Genomic DNA, 22,620 nt, shown 5'->3' with positions numbered 1-22,620 from the left:
CAACCCATTGAGATAAACACATCAACAAATAAATTTCCCACTCATGAATGCAGCACAGACAACAAGAAACTGGCTAGGAAGTTTCAATTCACCTAGGTACCAAAGTATTTATACCCAACAGATTTTGGCTAGATAATAGCTTTCCAATAGAACCGAAGGATTACAGAGTGAACTCCAGCAGGGCAGCTGATTATTTAGCACTGGGAAATCTCCCACTGGATTAGAACACACACATTTTTTCTTCAGAGTGACAGGCAAACAAGTGCATGCCAGAAAAATGCCTGAAGGAGGAAAGGGTTAATACAAAACTGTCCTTTGCAGGTAGTCACTATCTAGGCTCTTTTACACTGGTCTGCAAATAAGCTGGTCCTGATAACTTGCAGAACGGGAAGCACAAAAATTCTATTTAGTCTACAAGCCTCTTGTTTACAGTGCAGATTATTTTTCTGTTTATACTTTGCAGCATCTGGACCCAGAAAAGAAAAAAAGTGAGCCTTGTCTGAGACTGCTGATACCAGCCACTGGTAAAAGTTGAGAAGGTATAATCTTGAGATTAGAAATATCAAGAGAAAGGGTATTGATACATAAGCATAGTACCTTAAAAAAAAGGAACATAAAAACTATTTTAAATAGCAATCACACAGTATAGGTCATAACTTTTTTAATAAAGTCAGATGTTCAACATTGTTTAATAATTGACATAAGAAAGCCATCATATTTATAAAGGAGATATTTATTTCTGAGGATTCAGAGGTATTGCAGTTTTTTCTTTTGCAGCTGAAAAGCAAACAGTGTACTTAAGGAATCAATTAAAAATAACAGAATAAAAGAGAGGAAACAACAGTATCAGTTCAGAATTTTCAACCTCTCTGCAATTTGCTTCCACTTAAGAACATGACACTTCCTTCAGAGCAATAACTGCATAGCATCTGGGGGATTTCACAGGATCAAATAACTTCACAAGTCCAGACCAGGCAATGTTTTCCTGTAAAACGATGGATGATTGAAGTACATAAAAATGTGTTTGACTTAAAAGCTAAGATATGACAATAGGTTCACATCTTGAAATACAAAATTGAAAATAAAAATAATTATCCTTAATGCAAAGCAGGAAAACTACTTATCTAACAAGAAAATCAGGGAAAGTTTGTTGTGCAAAAACAGACACCCATAACAGGATGCATTTTCAAGTCATTTAGTTATTTCTGGCACTACCAAATGATAGCTTCCCCCCCCTCCTTCATCAATAAGGATTTGTTCTTTGATTGAACTAGAGCAAAGAAATTAAGGATCAAGACATACTCATTTTAGGCAGCACATTCTACTTCTGAAGCTAATTAACTGACTTTTCAAATGAATCAGGCCAGCTGGATCTGGTCATCATGTCGCATATGGCTTTTATAATTTCTATTTTAAATCCTAAACATATTTTATGAATCAACCAGTACAAGATTAAATTAATGCATATATTACATTTAGAAAAGGCAAATTAGTGCTAAATGCAGCAAGTTTGATCTCCCATCTTGGAAATCATAGAGATCTCTATGGCACTTGGGAAAATACATTGTTATTTAAATATTTCAAATTGCCTCTCTGTAAAAATACCAGTTAGAACAAAAGCATACATTTACTACAGCTCAGTAGTTGGCAGAGAATAAAGTGAGTTTTCACTTATTATAAAATGGAGCTGTTAAAATGTAAGGTTTATGGTGGGAAAATATAGCTATTCATATGAATGAGTTTAAACTTTATTTAAAAAATTTATTTTGACCATGGCTCAGAGTAGAAGCTGGAAGATGCTACGATTTTCTCCTAGCAAATTATTATTTGTGTGAAAAATGTTTATTGGTGCAGAAAAAGTATTACTGCTGCTTCTGAGTTAAACAGGCCAAGCTCAAAATTAGCATTAGAAGAAAGAGTGTAATATAAATCATCATGGAATAAATGTAGTAGCATTCCCTTGTTATATCCTAGGTCTATACTTGTAAAATATATCCAGACTGTATGTTAGTCAAATGTACCTCAATTGAGCCATACAGTTGGAAAAAGTGCACCCTCTCTCATCATTGATCTTAATTAAGAAACAGTAAAAGGAAATAATAAACATTTTGGATCTAATTCAAAATTTCTTGAATTACATGTTTTAAAGCATATTAATTGGAAGTTGTAGCATGAACAGCACAATGTTTGTTTAGCATTTCTAATATTCTTTTTAATTAATAAATATCTCAACGTTGTATAAAATGAGATTTGTTTCATATTAAATTAATTTATGTTTTACTGCCTATTGACTAGTAATTACCATACAATTAAAAGAACATAAAATTTACTGTTGCTGCTTTTCTGAAAATAAAAACATCTGCTGGGCATATGTTTATACTAAATGGAATGAATGCTTACACTTTTGCAAATATGATGAGAATAATAATTCTGCAACAGAGACTTTTGGTCTGCACTGTAATAAATAGACAGAAATAGCCTCATTTCACTGATGTAGCCTTTAGGTATCATAAAATATAATGCAAAAATACCTGCTCCTTGAGATAGCAAAGACGATCCAGAAGTATCAAAACTTCTATGCAAGGAGCCAGAATAACCTTCAACTGAAAGAAAGATAAGATACGTACAATCCCTTTGGGAAAGACAGGCAATACACTTCCAAATGGCTACACTTCCTCAGAACAAGTCTGGGAAGGTCAATCATTTTTTAGGGGTTCTGTTGTACAAACGTCAGTTTGCTAATTTTACCTATGGGATGGACATCTTCAAAATAGATTATATTAGAGACAAAAATACATGGAATGCTCTGAAGTCAGGGAACTATGTTATTTAGTTGGTTTTCAGACATTGTCCAATAAGAAAATGATACTATATGTAGCAGAACAATTTTAAAGAGGAAAATAATGAATTTTAATAAAAAGAATTTTTATGAAATAACTGCACGGAGACCAGTCTAGATTTAAAAGGAGTCTGACATGCCATTTTCCAGTGTAATATCTCTCTTGAAAAAGAATCTTCCATGTATTCGCTTTATTATTTTACTTACACCTAATATAGTTTTGGAATAGGATATGCTCCAAAGTTTGGAAGGGCGGGCTGCTTTGTTTTTTGAGATTGCATACCAATGTAAGACAGTCTACCTCCACATAAAACTTAACAGGGCTTTGTTCTAGACTAGCACATATATACAAAGTAATAGTATTAATGCTATAACTTTTACCATATTAAATGCTTCTAACTCATTCATTCTGTGCTTGTATTTTTCATAGTAATCCATTATACAGCTGTCTGGGAGCTGCAAGAGATTTAAGAAAAAAAGATATCAGAGTTCTTCTAGTTACTTTTTTTGAGAGAGAACTTTACAATTAAATATTGTTTCCTGATTGAAATTCACACTACAAAATGAAATCCGTGTTTTGTTTTTAAAATTAGTCCTTTTCTAAGGTTTATAATTACTTTCCAATAGCAGTTTCTAAGTTCTAATTTACAATAACTGTTCTTCAGACAGCATTTTGCACTGACATGAAATACTGAGATACATTAATTATTCAGAAAGCTCCAGTCATTCCTAAATGACAATTACACAGTAACTGGAGATAACATTCTCATATATCTTATATCTTATCCCCTCCTCAACAGCAGTATATCTATTCTTTCATGGCTATGGAATGAGCTAGACCACAACTTAGCAGAAAAGTAACGGCACTGACGGACATGTAGATGTGGCTCCAAGGGACAAGGTTTACTGATGGACATGGTAGTGCTGAGTTAATGATTGCTGCTCTTAAAAGTCTTTTCCAACCTAAATGATTCTATGACTCTATGACAGAAGACTATGAAAGCTGAAGTGTTTAACACATTTTTGAACATTTTATTAGAAGAATCATCTGAGAGCATGTGGCTAATCCAGCTGCAAAGATGTAAAATCTCTGCCTAAAATAGGAAAACAAACTAGGGAACATTTAAAAAAACTATAAGTTTTCAAATGAGGTGTGTATTATGAACTTCATCCTAAGATAGCCAAGAAGGGACTGAAGGAACCTCAGAACTATTACTCATTGTCACTGAGAAGTTCTCAAAGAGGGTGTGTCAGAGGGTATGTCTTTTGTTATAGAACACACAGTTCAAATTAAATGCACCAAAAAAATGGAACAAATAAAGAATTTAAAAACACTACAAGATAAGCAGATGAATTCGTCCATGTGAATTCATCAAGAACAAATCACAAGTTGGTCTACTTCACTTGTAAGGAGGGTAAAAGGATTCACAACAGAGAAAAACAGCTGGTTATCATATATTTCAATTTCAGAAAGATTTTTGACAACATTTCACATAATAATTTGATAAGCAAATTTAAGAAACAAGTTTAAGATTAAAGTACTATATGGTGAGTGAAAATTGCTTGAATGACCATAACCAGACAGTAGTTACTAATGAGTCTTTGAACAACTGAAAGACCTGCTGACTGGAGGTCTATTATGGAATGCAGTATTTTCATTAAGAACTCAGACAACATAATAGAAATCAGATTAATTAGGTCTGTTAATGTGCAACAGAAAGGCATTGCCAAAACTTAAAGTAATTTTCAGAAATTGGAACATTGCTTAGAAAACAAGTATGAAATGCTGCACAGAAAAGCAGAAGGGATTAGACTCAGGCAGAAATAATCAGCTGTACAGGATGGGGAACACCAAATGACAGTCTGGGAGAAATAGCAGATCATAAGCTGAGCAAGAGTCACAGTTGTGCTACTGCAAAAAGCCAGCAATCACCATTCTATGATGTGTATGGGAGAGCAGCCTGCAAAGTGCAGGAAGTAATCCTTCAACTCTGGCAGTGGAAAAGCTCTAGCTGGAATACTGCATCCATTTTTGGGCATCAGATTTCAAAGAAATGAACTGTCTGAATAAGCCCTGAGAGAGAAAAGAGATCAGAAATCTAGAAAACATGATCTAAGAAGAAAGACTCAGAGAACTGGAACTGATCAGGCTAAATTAGACAAAATTGAGAGTGGGCATAATAAAAGTGTTTACAAGGCTATCACCAAGAAGCAGAAAACAGCTTGTTCACTATGTCTACAGCGGATAGGGTTTGTATTGCAGAAAAAAAAAAGTTAGCCAAAACCTTGAAGAAATTTTTTTCTTAGAGGTTAATTAAGGACTGGCAACATTGTCAGTCTCCATTACAGGAAGCTTTTAGAAGATCTGACAAATATTTTTCAGGGATGATGCAAAATTCTAACTCTGCCTTAAAACAACATGGCTTAGAAAAACTTTCGTAGTATTTCAATCATATTTTTTTAATTTAGAAAGTACTTTTTCCCAATTGCAGATGCAAGGTCGAGTAGCTGATCAGGCAGTATGAATGTGGACTAAGAGGAATTTTTTTTTATCTTATTGCTATTTTATTTTCTGTAGAGCTGTGCAAATATTTTAGAGGTTTTTTTTTCTCTCTTCCCCTCTAAAGAGTCAAATCAACTAAAATATAACAGATATGAAATAAACAAAATAGTTTATTTAACCTCTGCCCTATAAGCTTTCCATTTCAACTGCATATTAATAGGGTTTCAGTATAATGGATTTTTGAAATTACAGGCTATTTGGAATTAAAATACAAAGATCTATATTTGGAAAAATGTGATCATGAAACCCTTCTGCTTTTGCTTCCTTTATGTTCTACATTTTTCAAGATGAAGCATTCAAATTGAAAGAAAACAAGCTGTGAAATGTCTGACAAATAAAAAGGGGGTCAAAAATGTCTCTTGGACATTGCCATACTCAAGTATGTCCTTTTCCATTCCCTCCTTGTTTATTACACATTTTGACTGAATGCATCCTGCTGTCACGGATAGATTAGGTAGTATTCCAAACTGTGTCTCAGATAAAAGTTTAGTGAGTTGGAAAGAAGAAAAAGTGTCCACCAAAAAGCATTAATAGAGACGGGCATGAAAAGGGTAACTGGTAGTTAGCCATGTGGCCAATTTCTTGGAAGAAGACTAAAACTCAGATAACACTGGCTTTGGCTGAAACTGCAACAGTTTGCTATCTGCCTTTGGTTCCTAAAAGGTACCTGACACAACCATCTGCTATCCTTCCAAGGTGAAGTAGGAGTAGATTACTGTTTGTATTTTCAGAAGAACTGAACTTTCACATGCAAAGCAAGCCTCATTCATTCACTCAAGTTGTCCATGCAACTGTTCTTTGGGTTGCCTCGCATTTGTGTAGCCAAAAAAAATTTTCCACATATATGCACTGAACGTTTTTCTTTCATTATGATGTTGAAACTATGAACATGAAGAAACTCAAATACATCTATCATGTATTTGTCTTAAGATTGATTCTGCACTCAAAGATCTAGCTTATGTTACTGACACTCAAGATGTTATTGACACTGTGCCCTCTTGTCCTACTGCTGGTTGCCTAGGAGAAGAAGCTGACACCCACCTCACTACAACCTCCTTTCAGGCAGCTGTAGAGAGCAATAAGGTCCCCCCTGAGCCTACTCTTTTCCAGGCTAAACAACCCCAGCTCCCTCAGCCACTTCTTATAGGACTTGTGCTCCAGACCCTTCACCAGCCTTGCTGCCCCTTCTCTGGACCTGCTCCAGCACCTCAATGTCCTTGCCAAATTGAGGGGCCCAGAACTGGACACAGCACTTGAGCAGCCTCACCAGCACTGAGTACAGGGGAAGAATCACTTCCCTGGTCCTGCTGGCCACACTATTCCTGATCCAGGCCAGGATGCCACTGGCCTTCTTGGCCACCTGGGCACACTGCTGGCTCATGTTCAGTCTGCTGTCAATCAGTATCCACAGGTTCCTTTCTGCCTGGCTGCTCTCCAGCCACTCTGTCCCAGGCCTGTAGTGCTGTATGGGGTTGTTATGGCCAAAGTGCAGGACGCAGCACTTGGTCTTGTTGAACAGCATACCACTGGATTCAGCTCATTTATCTGGCCTGTTCAGGTCCCTCTGCAGAGCCCTCCTACCGTCCAGTAGACTGACACTCCCCCCCAAATTTGCTAATGGTACACTCAATCCCCTCATCCAGATCATCAGTAAAGATATTAAACAGAACTAGGCCCAACACTGATTCCTGGGGGACACCACTAGTGATTGGTAGCCAACTGGATGCAGCACCGTTCACCACCACTCTCTGGGCCTGGCCATCCAGCCAGTTCTCAACCCAGAAAAGAGTGCCCCTGTCCAAGCTGTGGGCTGCAGCTTTTCCAGGAGAATGCTGTGGAAGATGGTGTTAAAGGCTTTCCTGAAGTCCTGGTAGACTACATCCACAGCTGTATATATTCAGGTTAGTTCATGTCTTAATGTACTATACAATTTCACTACTGACAGTTCCCCAGTCTTAAGTATGAGGCTTTTTAACACTTTTTAAAACAACAGTAAAGTTAAACCACACAGTAAGATTCTTAATCATATGTCCCTTCCTTTGCAAACTGCATTTTATGATATTCCACTAGTCACTGCTAAGGAGAATTTACAACCCAAGGACAGTCAATGGTAAGCTAAGAGAAGCACATCTTCATCTACCCAGTGTAAAAAAAAACTTGTCTGACAAAAATAACCAACTAGTGAAAAAGAAAATTGTACTTTTGCATAAATTCTGATTTCACTATTGTCTACCAGCTTTAAAACTCAAAATTAAATAGTCTGGAGTTTGCAAAAGCACAAAGTCAATATAGCAAAGAGAAGTAATTTAGAAATCCCAATACAATTGAACTAATAAGCACAATGTCTATCAAACATCTTTGGATTTATTTAACAGCACCTGTCAACCAAGGGAGGTGGGAGAACATGTCCTGCTGCTTGGCAGAGTACCATGTGATAAATCCCTGAAGAGAGGCCCAAGAAAGGTGGACAAAATCAAAAACAAAAAGGAAGACTATCAAAAGTGGAAGCAAGGACAGACAGCCTGGGAGGAATACAGACATATTGTCCAAGCATCCAGGGATCAAGTCAGGAAAGCTAAAGCCCTCTCAGAATTAAATCTGGCTGACATCAAGAAGAACAAGAAAGGCTTCTATAGGTACATCAGTGATAAAAGGAAGACTAGGGAAAATGTGGGCCCTCTCCAGAAGAAAACAGGAGACCTGGCTACATGAGTTATGGAGAATGTTAAGATACTCAACATTTTTTTTGCCTCGGTCTTCACCAGCAAGTGTTCCAGCCACACCACCCAAGTTGCAGAAGGAGGCAGGGACTGAATGAATGAAGAACCACTCACTGTAGGAGAAGATCAGGTTCAAGAACATCTTAGGACCCTGAAGATGCACAGTGCCATGGGACCTGATGAGATGCATCTGCAGGTCCTGAGGGAACCAGCAGATTAAGTTGCTAAGCCACTATCCAGAATATTTGAGAAGTCATGTCAGCCTGGTAAAGTTCCCATGGATTGGAAAAGGGGAAACATAACCCATTTTCAAAAACAGAAAAAGGGAAGACGCAGGGAACTACAGGTTAGTCAGTTTCACCTCAGTGCCTGACAAGATCATGGAGGAGATCCTGCTGGAAACTATGCTAAGGCACATGGAAAATAAGGAGGTGGTAGGTGACGGACAACATGGCTTCACTAACAGCAAATTGTGCCTTCAAATCTGGTAGCCTTCTACAGCGAGGTTACAGCACTGGTAGATAAGGGTAGAGCAATTGACTTCTGGTTTTCAGAAAATATTTTTGCACATGTAAAACAGAGACTCATATGGAAACAATTTTTTCTCATAGTTCTCTGGTTGTATTACACAGTGTCACCAAGTTTTAGCTGCTTTTTAAATACAACCTAAATAAATTTATGTATTAAAACAGTGATTGCCTTCCTTTTTTTTTTGTGAATGACAAGGACATTTTGGATTATTCTGGAAATAAGCTTCCTGTATGCTTACTTCCACCTTATATTCTTCCCAAGGCATTGGTTTTTGGCCACTGCCAGAGACAAAGTAGACTTTTGGTCTATGCAGAACAGCTGCTCTTTTGTTCATTTCTAAACAGAGTCAGAAAACATAAATTTCTCTGATTTTTGTTGTCTTTGAGAGCAAATGTTTGGACTTCATCACATTTTTAGCTATGTAAGTGCTTTTTTTTCTGAAGAGAGGAATTTAACACATTCTCCAGTATTGTGTAGGTATAGTGCTGACTCCACCATGAAAACTGCAGGGTCAGAACCACTGTTGAGGGTGCAGTTACAATTTTTCTCTCAGTAGTATCAGAATAGCACTGTTTTTGTGCTGCTGCAGATTTCAACATAGCTGGGAAATAAAAAATAATATTGTTTACATCAGCATAAAATCCAGTCTTCAGTATGCAGCCAGCTGCACATAAAATGAGGAGAAACATAAGCAAAAGTGAGCATTGACTTGAATCAGGTCTTTAGCAACCACACAAATGTGCAGTTTGAAGCAGTGTTGACAGACATCTTTCTCTCAGGGCAACTTGCATTTGTCCAGACTCTTTCCAGCAAAAGGCAGCATGTCTAAAATCAGACCTCTTGACACAAAGTTTCTATGCTTATTGGTTTAAAAATAAACAGTGAACAAATTTCCACCAGCAGAGTTTAAGCAATAATTTTGTAAACTGATTATTGCACAAAAAATGCACTATTGCTTTTGGGTGACTGTACACACAGAGAGAAAGACACATTTTACTTTCAGCTGGGGTGAATGCATGATGTTGGTGCCTATACAGAAAAGCAAACAAGTAACTACATTTGCAAAGAGAATTAAATATAATTCTTTGAAAGTATTGCAAACTTCAGGCGTAAGTCTTTTTCTTAATGTTGTAAGCATGACTCCAATGTCATTTGAATTTATTTGCTTATTTGGTTTTGCCTTTTTCTCACAGTCCATGCTTGATGTGCCCGGCAAATTTTAAGTGATTTGATGTTTTGACTACAGATTTTAAACACTAATTTAAGGCTTTTTCTTTGATGGTACTGAATTTGTTAACCATCTGCCTAGTACTCTCTAGTGTCTCTATTGCACAACTTGTTCTCACAGCACGGTTGTTATCTTTACACACTCATATTCCATGCCTAATGTTATGTTGCCATCTGTTGACCAATTGAGCAGTTGTAGTACTAAGACAAGACACTCAAGAACATAAATACGATCTCCAAAGTTTTGGTAAGTTTAAAACTCAATTTTGAATTTACTTATTTTTCTCTATCTAGGAAAGTTATTTTAATATTTCTCCTTGACATTTATTAATTTAAAGGAAAAAAGAGGTATTAGGCTTTTAAAGGTCTTCAAAGGCAGCTTAGGAAGACTAAGGGCTAAACTAAACTGGAAATACATTGGAAACTTAAGTTGTAAGAGAAACATACTGCACAGACTGAAATCCCTATCCTGCTATAATGTTACATTTTCAGTTTCAAAAGGTGTCCAAAAAGATCATGATGATATTGAAAAAAAAAAAAAAACAAAAAAAAAGAAAATCAAAAGGGGTCAAAGCATTTACTACGTGATTCATGATTCATAATTTTTTTAATCTCTTTCAGTTTAAACTTAAATAAAGATAAAAAGGCAACATGTTTGTATAGTATAGTATTTCAGCTGGTTTAAAAGGATGCATGAGTTACTTTTACTCATGTATAGTATCAGCACAGGCAAGAAGTTCTTCATGCCTGCTTCACTCAGCATCTGAAAAGTATATTTACCTCTAAATGACAACATGTATAAAATACTGTATTATATTTTTAGCCTTAAAGGAGATTTGTAGGATTTACTTCAGAAATAATAGAAAGCGTTAAAAAATCATGATTACGAGCACCATGTAGAAAAAAGGATTGGTTTTATATAAAGTCATTAAAATAAAGTAATTTTAAATCAGAATATTTGAAAGAATTTAAACATGGAAGTCTGTTTCAAAAAAAAAAACATAAAACCCTCCCAACTTTGATGTTGGGGTTTTTTTTGAATATATATAAACAAGCATGGACTTGCTCTATTAATATTAATAAAAATGATAATGCTTTATATTCATACAGCAATATAGGAAGTAAATCAAGCCAGTGGCTTAAACATTCCATTGTGGTGCTGACTTCAAGAACTTACAGGGATATAAGTATTTCATTTAGTCTCTAGTGACTCACCTTTGAATCATCCAGTTCCAGCTTTTTCAGAGACCTTCTGACATAATCTATGAAGGAGGATGATTTGGAGAAAGTTTTTCCAACATGTCGATCACTGAAAATACAGCATTGAGATGTAGGCTTTTATACATCCAACAACAGAAATTCATGTATTTTTAACTTAATTTTTAATTTGGGAGAAATAAATCAGTTGGACGGTTACTACTGCGAAGTTAGTAACAACTGCCCTTTTTCCTCCTTCCACTTAAAGCAATCAAGCTAATACTTGAAGTAATTTCTAGACACAGCAATTTTATAACTGTATTATAGTTATAGTAAGGTTATTATGTAAAAATTTGAAAATTAGTTGAAGCTTGTTTTTAATTTTTTCACTAATATTTTTATTTCCCTATATGAATGACAAAATTCTTATTTCTGCTGACAGATATTTCCTTCTATACTTCTATAATTTGCTATAATGCTGCTGTAATTTATTTATCATTAGCTACTGGACTGAGCAAATGCCACTTCGTTTGTTACCTTATGTTCTTATCCCTGCAACTTTTATTTCATTAAATGATGCCAGAATTTTCTCCTGCTTACAACTGAATAGTCTGCTTTTGTAGGCAGCCCAAAATGTGTGGGTTTTTTTTTTCAGAAAACATGTTAAAATAATGCATAAAAACTGGAAAAAAAAACATATAGGAAGAATCCCAACAGGCCACTCGAGTTTTTTTTCTCTTCTCTGTGTTTAAAATATCTTGGAGAAACAACATGCAAAGTTTTTCTTAGCCTGAATTCATTTTCTTGACTGTGTCCTAACATAATTCCTCTTCCAGCTGTGCAGTGTAGGAGTTAAATTTTCAGATACAGAATTTTCAGCTACTGAATAACTTAACAAGAAATACACTCCTCCCCACCCTCCCAGTGAAATACTGGATAGAAATATCTTAGCTTAAAACCTTTCCTCTTCTTTATTCTTAGTAAAACCCTACCTCCTTATCTAAAAACCAGAACTAACATCTACTGAGGTCAACAGAAAGACTTGACTCAGTGGCAGTTCTAATGTGTTTAGCTGTCAAGGACCCCCACTCATTGAGAATCATTTCTGTTGTCATATTTAATACTGAGATACACCTAAACATTCGGGCTGATGCAGTCTGGAAATCAGTTAACGATTATACTGTTATGTCATTCTTAGGAAGATAGGCATCTGACTCTTATAACAAGCTACTGGGGAAGAGACATTTTCTGGATCTGTCTGGGATAGAACTTACTTCACAGTAGCCCATAAAGTGCTGTGCTTTGGATTTGTGATTAAAACAGTGCTGGTAACACACCAATGTTCCAGCTACTGCCAAACAGTGATTGCACAGTATCAAGGCCTTCTCTGTTTCTCCCTCTGCCTCTCAGTGAGTAGGCTGAAGATGCACAAGAAGTGCAGAGGGAACACTACCAGGATGGCTGAACAGAACAGACCATAGGGATATTCCATGCCATATAACATCATGCTCAGAAATAAAACTGGGGGCGGGAGAGTTCTTTCCAAGGTAGTCATTGCTTTAATTTCAAAAGTATAATCTTAACTACTTCCTTTAACAAATAAAACATCTATCTCACACTTTTTCATTTCTTTACAATTGAGCAGCCATGATTTTTTGTGTGATATTTTATGTAATTTTAAAATAAAGAAGTATTTCTTCTTTCAGGAATTCAACCTTTTGAAGGATAAGCTGTCTGACTCTACATCTAGCATAAGTTTTGGGGGTATCAGCATTAGCACTTATTTTAGATCTGGAGTATATTGCTGAAGTGAATTTTCTGGTTTTCCCCACCTCTCAAGCCTTGGTTCACACTGTGGAATAGTATCAGAGCTCAAAAAATGGGTTATTTCAAACTAAATTAAACTGGAAGGTGTGCTTCCGGACATGCTCCAAGTGTAAACAGGCATACATCCCCCAGAATTAGATAAAATCTAATCCAACTACAACCACAAGAAAGAGTACAATGCAGATGTCAGATCCTCAGCAGCAGCTCTCCAAATCCCATTCTACAAGGAGGCAGCACTTGCCAGGGTAGGCACAGGCAGTGAGTAGCTCTTTACAGCCATCACGGTCATTGAGCTTTCAGTAGTTTTTCTCAGGACAAATGGAAATGCCTTTTCCCTTCTGCAGTATTAAAGCTGCCAGGACCTCTGCATGACAGGGTAGCCCAGGATTGCACTGACTTTTTAGTAAATTTGCTGAGTGTTCTCTGGTGAACATATGTTTCACCCATGTACCCAGTACCAAAGAGAACCTACTTCAGCTACAGGTAAAGGAAGGGCAATAAATTTGTGATATAGATTTAGGATGAGTAAATCTTTCCTGCATTTTAATACTAATGTCTATATACAAAATACTTTCTCTATAGAATAGAGGTGGAAGAGGATCAGATCTGTGGTTGATATTCTGTGAATTCAGAGCTTCCTACCTTTTGGTAACACCATACATTTCTTCTATAATAACCTGAAGAACAGCTCGATAAAACAATGATTCCGTAGGCAGCTGCAAAAAATTTTACAACAGCAAGGATTTAAAATTGGCACTGAAATAAGGATCAGAGTAACAAAACCAGTATTGGCTTCCTTAATGACTTATTGACTTGAGTTCTTTACAATCAGTCATAACAGATTTAAGAGGACAATTTACTAACGTTCTTGCATCCAGTCAAAATTATGTATTTGGGTCAGATTCTAACATAACCATAAATGCAAGAAAAAAAAAAGAAACTCAAACTCTGAAGATCAAAGGTTGATGGAGGCAAAAAGAACAGAGGAAAGCATACTGATCGTGATCCAAATTCTAATATGCAAAATAAATAACAATTTAGCTAAGCTGTTTTGAATACAAAAGGCATAATTCTCTAGCTGAATCATCATACACTGTAGTCTGAACCATGCAGAAACTACTATGCTAAAAAAAAAAGAACATACTGAAAATTTCATATCTTTGTGTATGGAAGATCTGTTTGCATAAAAATAATTAAAGACTGTCAATTAAAAATTCACAAGAAAAAACTACTGGGGTCAGTGGGCTTACATTTGGAAAGAAGTCTCTCAGCCTTGCCTTTTAAATACTTGCACAGTTGGTGTCCACCATCCCCTAAAGGATAACTTGCACAACAATAATTCAAAATATTCACAGGGAAAAAATATACAGGGATAAAAATGAGAATGATGATGTTTCTAACAGGTTCAAGCTTTTGTCATAACAATGTCTATTTTAACATTAGTTGATAAAACATTGGGATAGAGTGATCCAAACCAGGGTTATCAGAAGGACATTTACACTGAATTTATGTACTAGCTGAAAGATACTGAAGGAAGTTAGGAAGGGTATTTTAATGCCTCAAATTTTAAGCTGTGCTTTTTTTCCTCGGACTCTTAATTGTTAAAAGAAAACAGATTCACTAAGTACAACCACAGCAATAAAAATGTGATTTCATGATGACACATGCTATCTATCAGGATTTGACCTAGTATATGCCAGTATTTTAGATTCCAGATATGCAGGAGTTCAATAAAAGGCCACGGATTAAGAACATTCAAAGGGGGAGAACACATTTTATCTTAGAATGGCTAAAATAAACAATATTACTTACCATTTGGCCAACTGCAACTCGCTCCAAAGCCTTTAAGAGTCAAGGAATTAAATTGCTGATATGTTTATTCTTTATCATAACATTTTATAAACACGTTGTATAAAAGTTAGAGGAGATGACATGTTAAAAGACTAATGGTGTGACATAACACAAGCTTGCACACTTTAAAGTGTTAATACCTTTAGGTACTCTTAATCAGCTACTCCTGTTATTTTGGTTTATTTACAGGAGAACTAACAACATCCGACTGTGTGGAACTAGATACACGCAAAATTTGTTTGTTTTTCTTTGTCTTGTACGAGAATTTCAGAGGATTACTTTCAGTGAAAATACTACAAAGAAATGCATTTTTCTTGAGTCTGTTCCTACTGAAATACAAATAATTCACTTTGCATATTTGACTATTTAAAAGTAAATACTCATTCAATGTACAATATTACTTTTAATCCCTAGTAGTCAGATAAATTGAACTGTTGTATATAAAGTTAAATCAAATAAAACTTCAGAAAGACTGCAGTTTAAAATACTGTGCATTATTTTCCACTAGATTCTTCATACTATAAATGTTGATGTAGGTGCTAAAGACTACTTGATTTTTATGATCCATAGTGACAAAAAATGACAAATAATTAGAAGCATGGAATATCCTTTCACAGTTGAAAATACACTGTACCTATAAAATTTTAAACAAGTTTTAAAGATTGTAGTAGAAATGAAGACAAAAAACTCAGTAAATTATTTGATATTACATCAAATTAGACAGCAAACCAGAAATGCCTCACCACTTACAGGTCATTTTCCTTTAGTCCCCAAACTTCACTACACTAAATAAGACTGCTTGTTACTCAATCATCCACTCCTCCTTCTCCTACTAATAGAGCTAAACCTTGTATTTCAGACTGTTCTTTAAACACAGTCCAAGTAGATGCAGTTCATTCATGACTTTGGCCAACTATGATGTTTGTCTTTTGCTGTGTAAGCTATAGTTCTCCTACCAGCATGAATATGCTGCTGTTTAGGAGATGGATGGGGGTTCTAACATGTATTGTATGGGTCTGAAAATGAAACTCTCACCCAACACCTTTGACCCTTGGCACATCAACCAATTTGAATGCTGAGTGTCATTGCTCAGCAGACTGAGTCTCTGCTAACCAGCCTTTACCCCTAGAAAGATAGTGCTTAGTGGCACTGTGCTGGCTCTCTTGTACCTCCTAGAAGGCAAGGAAAATCCTAGTCATGAAAAATGCATATACAGAATTACAAACTTAACAGTAGAAGTATCTAGTGACACGAGAGAACTCTTTGCCTTTTGTGAATATTTAAACAAAAAAAGCTTTTAACTGCCAAATTTCTGAGATTTCTGAGAAATCTATAATAGATATATAGGGCATGAACAGTACTGTCTCCTGGGGGTCATTTGGTTACAAAATTTATCTTTCTAACATTGTTGAAAAACAGCCCAAACTTTTTCCAAAAGAAATGGAATAGGAGAGGAAATGGCTAATGTGTCAGTTGAGGAAGGTATTGTATGACACAAGAAAAAGAGAAAAGGCAAATCTCTTTAAAAAGCACTTTTTTGTGATGTTTTAGAGCAACATCTCTAAAACGAACAATTCTTTTCTTTTACTTTCCAAGAGTAACACATTTAAGCCTTATGAATACTAAACAACTGTCCTCCTATACTTTCTTCTGATAGCATTTAATTATCACGCTAGTTCAAGTTTCTGTAACCTCAATACATTAGCCTACACTGAGTCTTTAGTCTACACTGTTCTCTGTAACAGAGGTACAGAGCTAGCAGCAGAGGCTAGCCAGAACCTGATGTGATTCATTATGATACCAGAAATTAAAAATTAATAAAGGGAAGGAATAGTGATCTTCTAACTAAAAGTGGTTGAAATTTTCAGTACCTATCTGTTTTTTCAAATTAGACAACAGCTCATCAACCTATCTTGATGAGGCTAGGTCTTTAAAAGTATTTCATCTCTCGGTGCAATGTTAAAAAAAATGTTTCCAGATTCTTAAGTCTCATGGATTTTAGAGCTCTTCTAGTTTTTGGAATGGGCAGGTTTGTTCAAGTTTTAAACAGTCAGAACATTCAATATTATGAATCATGAAGGCATTGGGGGAGTTACTGATTGCAATCCTTCCACAATTACCTTGTTTCCCCCTAAGTCCTTCGCTAGGAACTGTTATCCTGAGGGGTTACCTTGTTAAGGTTTCAGCAAAGGTTTGGCCTTTCTGTACAGTCTTAAAATACACTTCTGTCACTACTCATTTTTTCATGCCTTTAGCAAGTATAAAATATATAAAGCTGAAAGGTCAATACTATTTTTTTAGATATAATTTATCATGCTTACAACATTAATGATGTTATTCTGTATAGTCTTGGATTAAAGTCATGGCTTTAGGATTAGAAGCCAAAAACAATGAATTCTATAACATCTGGACAAAGCTCTCAGTAGGAAAAAGAGAAGAAGGGGAATCATACCAAGCATGCTGACATTCTAGCATTGCGACCACAACACCAGCCTTTGTCCTTCAAGTACTGACACATGGGAAATCCCCACACTTTGTCGCAGCATTCTGCAAAATGGAGGAAAAAAAATGGCACAACTTTTTCTCTTTCTTACAGAATGCACCATGGATTGGGCAAGAAGAACAGTAGTTAATGGTAGCAGAAACACTTAATTGTTCTCATCCAGTACCAATACCTGTGGTGGTGCTATAAAAAACATGTTGTGCTGTAACACATGTTTTTGGTTTATGCTGAATTTTTGATAATTTCACATTTTCCAAAACAATTTTAAGTGAATCTAATGTCCTTTACAAAAATCCACTGAAAAAACCCAAAGGGACAAGAGAAAAGTTTGTAAATCCTCCTGGCACCCCATGCTATGGCATGAGTCACAAGATATAGGCCAGGCAGTCACTCCATGCAGCAGGACTTCAGTACCACTTCTCATTGTGTTCCTATTCTATCACAAACATCTTTTAAGCATCACACAGAACAATGTGTATTTGTTTATTCAAATTCTGAAACACTGTTCTGCTTCAAGGCAGAATGTTTGCTTTCCAGAAAAGAGCAGCTGCAAAGGCTCTTGCTGTTTCTTCAAAACATCAAGAAGCATTTGCATCACAATCTGTGCTCAGTTTGTTTCAGTATCATTTATATTTTAAATAACAACACAATTCTTCATGTTTAACACTAATGCAAATGTGGGAAAACTAAAGTACAGAGATTACTTTATAGATGTTCTTAATACCCAGTTTTAAATGTAGTCAAACTCTAAATGTTGAGAGTTTTCATTAGCACATTTGTCAGCTGATTTTTTAAAATGCTGAATAAGAATTACTACTTTCTTAAAAAAACCCTACAAATTGGCTGGGATCCTGGCTTTTTAGCACAGGAAGGTGACTGGGGCATATTTAAGAATAAATCATGTAATGGGGTTAAAAAGAGCAGCAGAAATACAGCTTCAAATTTACCAACAGTCTGAGATACATTTAAGTAGAATTCATTTAATAAAAGTTAAACAAAGAAAAAGAACTATAAAGAACTCTCCCCCCGCAAAGCCCTTGGTTTTCTAGCAGTAGTGCCTAGTCTGAGCTGATCTCTAGAGAGTAAAAGCAAGCTGGTTATCTTCTGCACACAACCTCACACTTTGCTCCCTTTTTAGCCCTGAGGAATGTCAGAGGCTCATAGCAGGTGAATACTGATTTGAGTACCATGATTTAAGAACAGGATTTTAATTCTGAATGATTAGCAGAAGGAAAAAGAAAATTCTTTAGAAATAAAGATATAATTTGACAAAACAGCTTACAATTGATTTCAGCACTAGGAAAGTGCTTTGTAAGCGCCTCATGACAAACTCTAAAGCATTAATTAACTTCAAGTCTAATAATGAGTACATGGAGTACATGGGTATTTCTATTGCAGGGATGGCAGTAGGAACTTATTAAGTATATAATTTTTTTTCAAAGAAAACAATGACTGCCATGGTTGCTATTGTATGATTCACACTAATAAGCCTTTCTAATACATATGTTAAAATATTTCAAAATAAAAATTTGAAAACTGGGTTAGAAAGATCAAATCATTGATCTTTTCAAGCAAATCCCTTCTAATTTACACCGTCCTCCAGGCAAATTAATCATCCATGCAAGTTAAAGTTACTATCCTCTCAGCTACAATCCCAATATCAGTGCAGTGTACTCATGCATAATACTGAGGAATTTATGACACCTTTGAAAAAGATAATCAGGCAAAGCACCATCTTAATTTAAATTACTGAAACTGTAAAGTAGGAGAAAAAGTGAGAGAAACTCATGCTTCAAGTGAGAGAGAATTTTTTGTGTATATTCAAAGTTGACCACACATCTACAATATTGAAGTTCTATTTATTTTTTCATATCCAATCCACTCTCAAGCACACTGATGAAAACTGTAGGATTAATATATCACTATAAAGTTCATATATTTATAAGCTACATTTTAAACCCCTGGAAATTCTTTTAATGCCTGCAACTACTTTCAGATATACTTAATATTATATAGCTCACTAAATACCTTATTGTGCTTCTATCTGAGAACACAACAGCTGTTCTAAACTGTAGAAATCTCCAAAAACACTCAAGAAACATTTTAAGTACAGGTATTCCACGGAAGATTTCACAGGAAACAGCTCGAGTGTTCAACAGTGCATGAAGCAATCATGTTATAATTCAGAACAGAATCAGACAGAACTCCTTCCATGAACAGTTAACAAAATGGGGAATTTTAGGTAATCATTTTATAATCCTAGAACGTATTAGTTAAATTGCTATAAATTTACCTCCAAGCTAAATTCTAAAAAAGACTAAATCACATATCTAATAAAATAACTGCTGCAAATATTGTAATAAAACATCAGCAATTTTATATTGATGTTTCTATTTTTTAATAGTTATAGAAAAAATATGGTAGTAGAAGTAAGATAAAGGTAAAATCCTTTTAACAGCTAATAATTCTGTATGTTCACAGATGAATACAAGGAAATCCAAGAGAATGGGACAAGCTTCTATAATACCTTTAATACTAGCCCATTCATAGATTTTCATCTAAGAACAATACTACAGTTTCTAGGGTGTTAACATGTAAATTTTACTTCACAAAGCTTTACAGTAAAATATGGTCTTTAAAACACAACAGACCAACAGTTTTACTGTTACTAGAAAAATAAGCTTGACTCGAGTTCCATGACACGACCCAAATCAGAAACGTGTGGAGGCAGTGATGTTGGTGCAATGTTGTGCTCCCCTTGGCATGCCTTCTCCAGCCCTGGTGTCCCTAGAGGCTTTGTGGCTCTCTGAATCCCAACCCTAAACCTAATTGCTTTTGACCGATGATGTAATTCAGTGGGTTGAAAAGTAATTTTTTCTTCTGAGACTTTTCAGTGGAAATTATTCTTTGCTACCCTCCTCAAATTTGTTCACATACATCCTACTTTGTCCCTTTGTATACACTGAGAAACTTTGTCAAGGTAGTACTAAAACACAAATAATCTTTTTCAGGTCCTCCATAGCATCCAGCTTCCATGACATCATAGATTCTCAGCCTACTTCTGTTATTCCAAACAAAGTAGATAAACTACTTAATTGGCTTTTTCCTTCATGGGAAAGACTAAGTCTTCTTTGGCCATATGTGCTGGTTTAAACCATCGGGAGAAATGAACCCAACTCAAGAAGGATTGCAAGTCAGAGTTACCTATTTAAGACACTGGCTATGGAATATCTATGAAAATATACCTAGGAAACACATAAATCATCTGTACTCTAATACTCTGAAACAGTCAGCAATCTTTCATATTTCAGTGAAATGGAGTGATATGAAGCCATTCTGTTTGCATAAGGAATCCTTCAGAAAATTCAGTTTCAAAGTTTTTGCTCTGAATCCACCTTACTCAAGGCCTTTTCAGGTTTCACAAATCTGATCAAATTTTGTATGTGAAGTTTGACTACCCTTTGCACCCCTTTTGTTTCCCTTATGTTCACCAGCCTTTAATGCTCGAAGTTTATCCTGCAAAAGCTTTGCTGACTTCTTCCAGAGTGCATTGTTGAGAAGCTACTCTCCACAGCTTCCAGAGGGCTCTAGAATTCCTGTGCCCAGCAGTGACCTGACTTTAGAAATCCTTACAAAAGCTGGAGTTCATGATTTGCAGTACTCAAGCCAACCTCAAAAAGAGCTATCACTGAAAGTACCTATACAACTACACCTGTCTTATTTCAAACTGTCAAATACTTATAAATAGTAACTATTCAGATCCTTGTTACTTTCATCTATTGTTACAGTCTAATCACACCCTGTGGTTATTCTCCTGATTCTTACTGTTCTAACCCTAAAAATCATGAGCAGACTGATTTTTTCCAGAAATCTGCCATAATGGCTCATTATGTAAATAGGTTTATGTAAAAACTCTCTAATAGATAGTAAAATCCTTACTACTCTGATGTAATTGACTATCCAATGCAGTAAGAGGGAAGAAAAACCCCAAAGGAATAAATTATACTAATGGCTATGTATATTTTATCCCTAGAAGAATCTCTATATAAACAGACAATTCTCCTTAGAGAGTACCAAAGTAAAACTACTTAGAATTTTCCAAGAGCTTATTAACTGAAACTTAGAATTTGGTGCTGCTTATAAGAACGGTGAAATTTAAAGACAGGTGTTAAATGCCATTGCCTTCAACTTTTTTAAAGTGAGTTGAAATTTGACATTACATAGCACCTCTTGGTTGTTGTAGCTACTAATAAATCAAAGTAAAAACTTTCATGATAGTAAGAATTCAAAATTATTCCCAGCATAATTGGAAATGTAGTCCCTTAACAAAAATTTCCAGATGATTTTAGTTTATTTATAGACATAGAAGGACACTGTATACTGTTTGCATTACCCAAGATTGTGACTGCTGGCACTACTTTCATCAAAAATGCTCCCAAAGTACTCACAGCAAGTCCGACGGCAAACTGAATCAGGAAATCTTGCAATATCTTTATTATCTTTAGGATATATGAGAAATGTAATGCATTATTACCTGTAGTCAGCTCACAGACAAAAAAAATCCCCCCAAATTAAGATAACCAAGGTGATTCAGCAGCCCACCAAGAACACTATAGTAACATTTTGTTGATATTTTGTCAACTCACTGCTTCAGACATAAATGTTATGTTAGGCATCAAAACAGGTAAATTTTCTCCCTACGAATATCAGTTAATTCCAGTTAATATGAAGCGAAAAAGCAATTTTTCACTGGCCTCAGACGAGACTGATCTTGGTATTAAATCTTAACTGCCAAACAACACACTGCCCAGCCATCGCAGGTTATGGCAACAACAGTCCACAGCAGCTCTTTTGTGAGGTGGCTCATCTGCTTAAAGTATGCTTATGAGAACAACCACCCAAGTTTACATTAAAGAAGCAGTAAAGATGCAAAATGTGCTACTTAGGGGGAAAGAGCTTTGAGCTGGACTTGCCACAACCTTGACTTTAAGGGTGCACAGCTCAAGAAAATAAAAAACTTCGAAGGAGGGCAAAAAAATGATATAAATATAAAATAGAGCAATGACATTTTTAAGAGTTTTTAAAACTTTGAAGCCACTAAGTCAAGACAAAATAACTATAAAATGCTTTATAACAGAACTTCCCACTGTGTCCTTGCAGGTAAAACCTTGCATACTGGACTGATTTCAAACAAATAAGTGTTTTCCTGTGTTGCAGCAAATTCTGCCCAATCCTCTTTGCTTCTTAGGAAGATCTCCTATCCATCACTGCATCCTAATATTCAAACTAGTCTCCCCATGTAAAGCTTCTACAGGTCTCTGCAATCTCTGATTCATGCCTAGATCATCCAGTAGCCTCCCTG

At 35.7% G+C, this 22,620-nt stretch overlaps 1 protein-coding gene across 1 annotated transcript in view; it reads right to left on the bottom strand.

The window, feature by feature from the left end:
• Positions 1 to 644: 644 nt before the first annotated feature.
• METTL25 (methyltransferase like 25) overlaps positions 645 to 22,620 on the bottom strand; it is a 47,498-nt gene continuing 25,522 nt past the window's right edge. The window contains 7 exon segments of the mRNA XM_027679807.1: positions 645 to 985; positions 2,532 to 2,603; positions 3,221 to 3,295; positions 11,096 to 11,189; positions 13,547 to 13,620; positions 14,717 to 14,746; positions 17,208 to 17,302. Coding sequence (XP_027535608.1) covers positions 887 to 985; positions 2,532 to 2,603; positions 3,221 to 3,295; positions 11,096 to 11,189; positions 13,547 to 13,620; positions 14,717 to 14,746; positions 17,208 to 17,302 — 539 coding nt within the window. The 3' untranslated portion in view covers positions 645 to 886.

This window comes from Neopelma chrysocephalum, unplaced genomic scaffold (assembly GCF_003984885.1).
Source record: "Neopelma chrysocephalum unplaced genomic scaffold, ASM398488v2 Primary Assembly neopelma1_59, whole genome shotgun sequence".
Taxonomy (NCBI): domain Eukaryota; kingdom Metazoa; phylum Chordata; class Aves; order Passeriformes; family Pipridae; genus Neopelma; species Neopelma chrysocephalum.
Note: the sequence above shows the minus strand (reverse complement) of the source record. Positions and strands in the feature narration are given on the sequence as shown.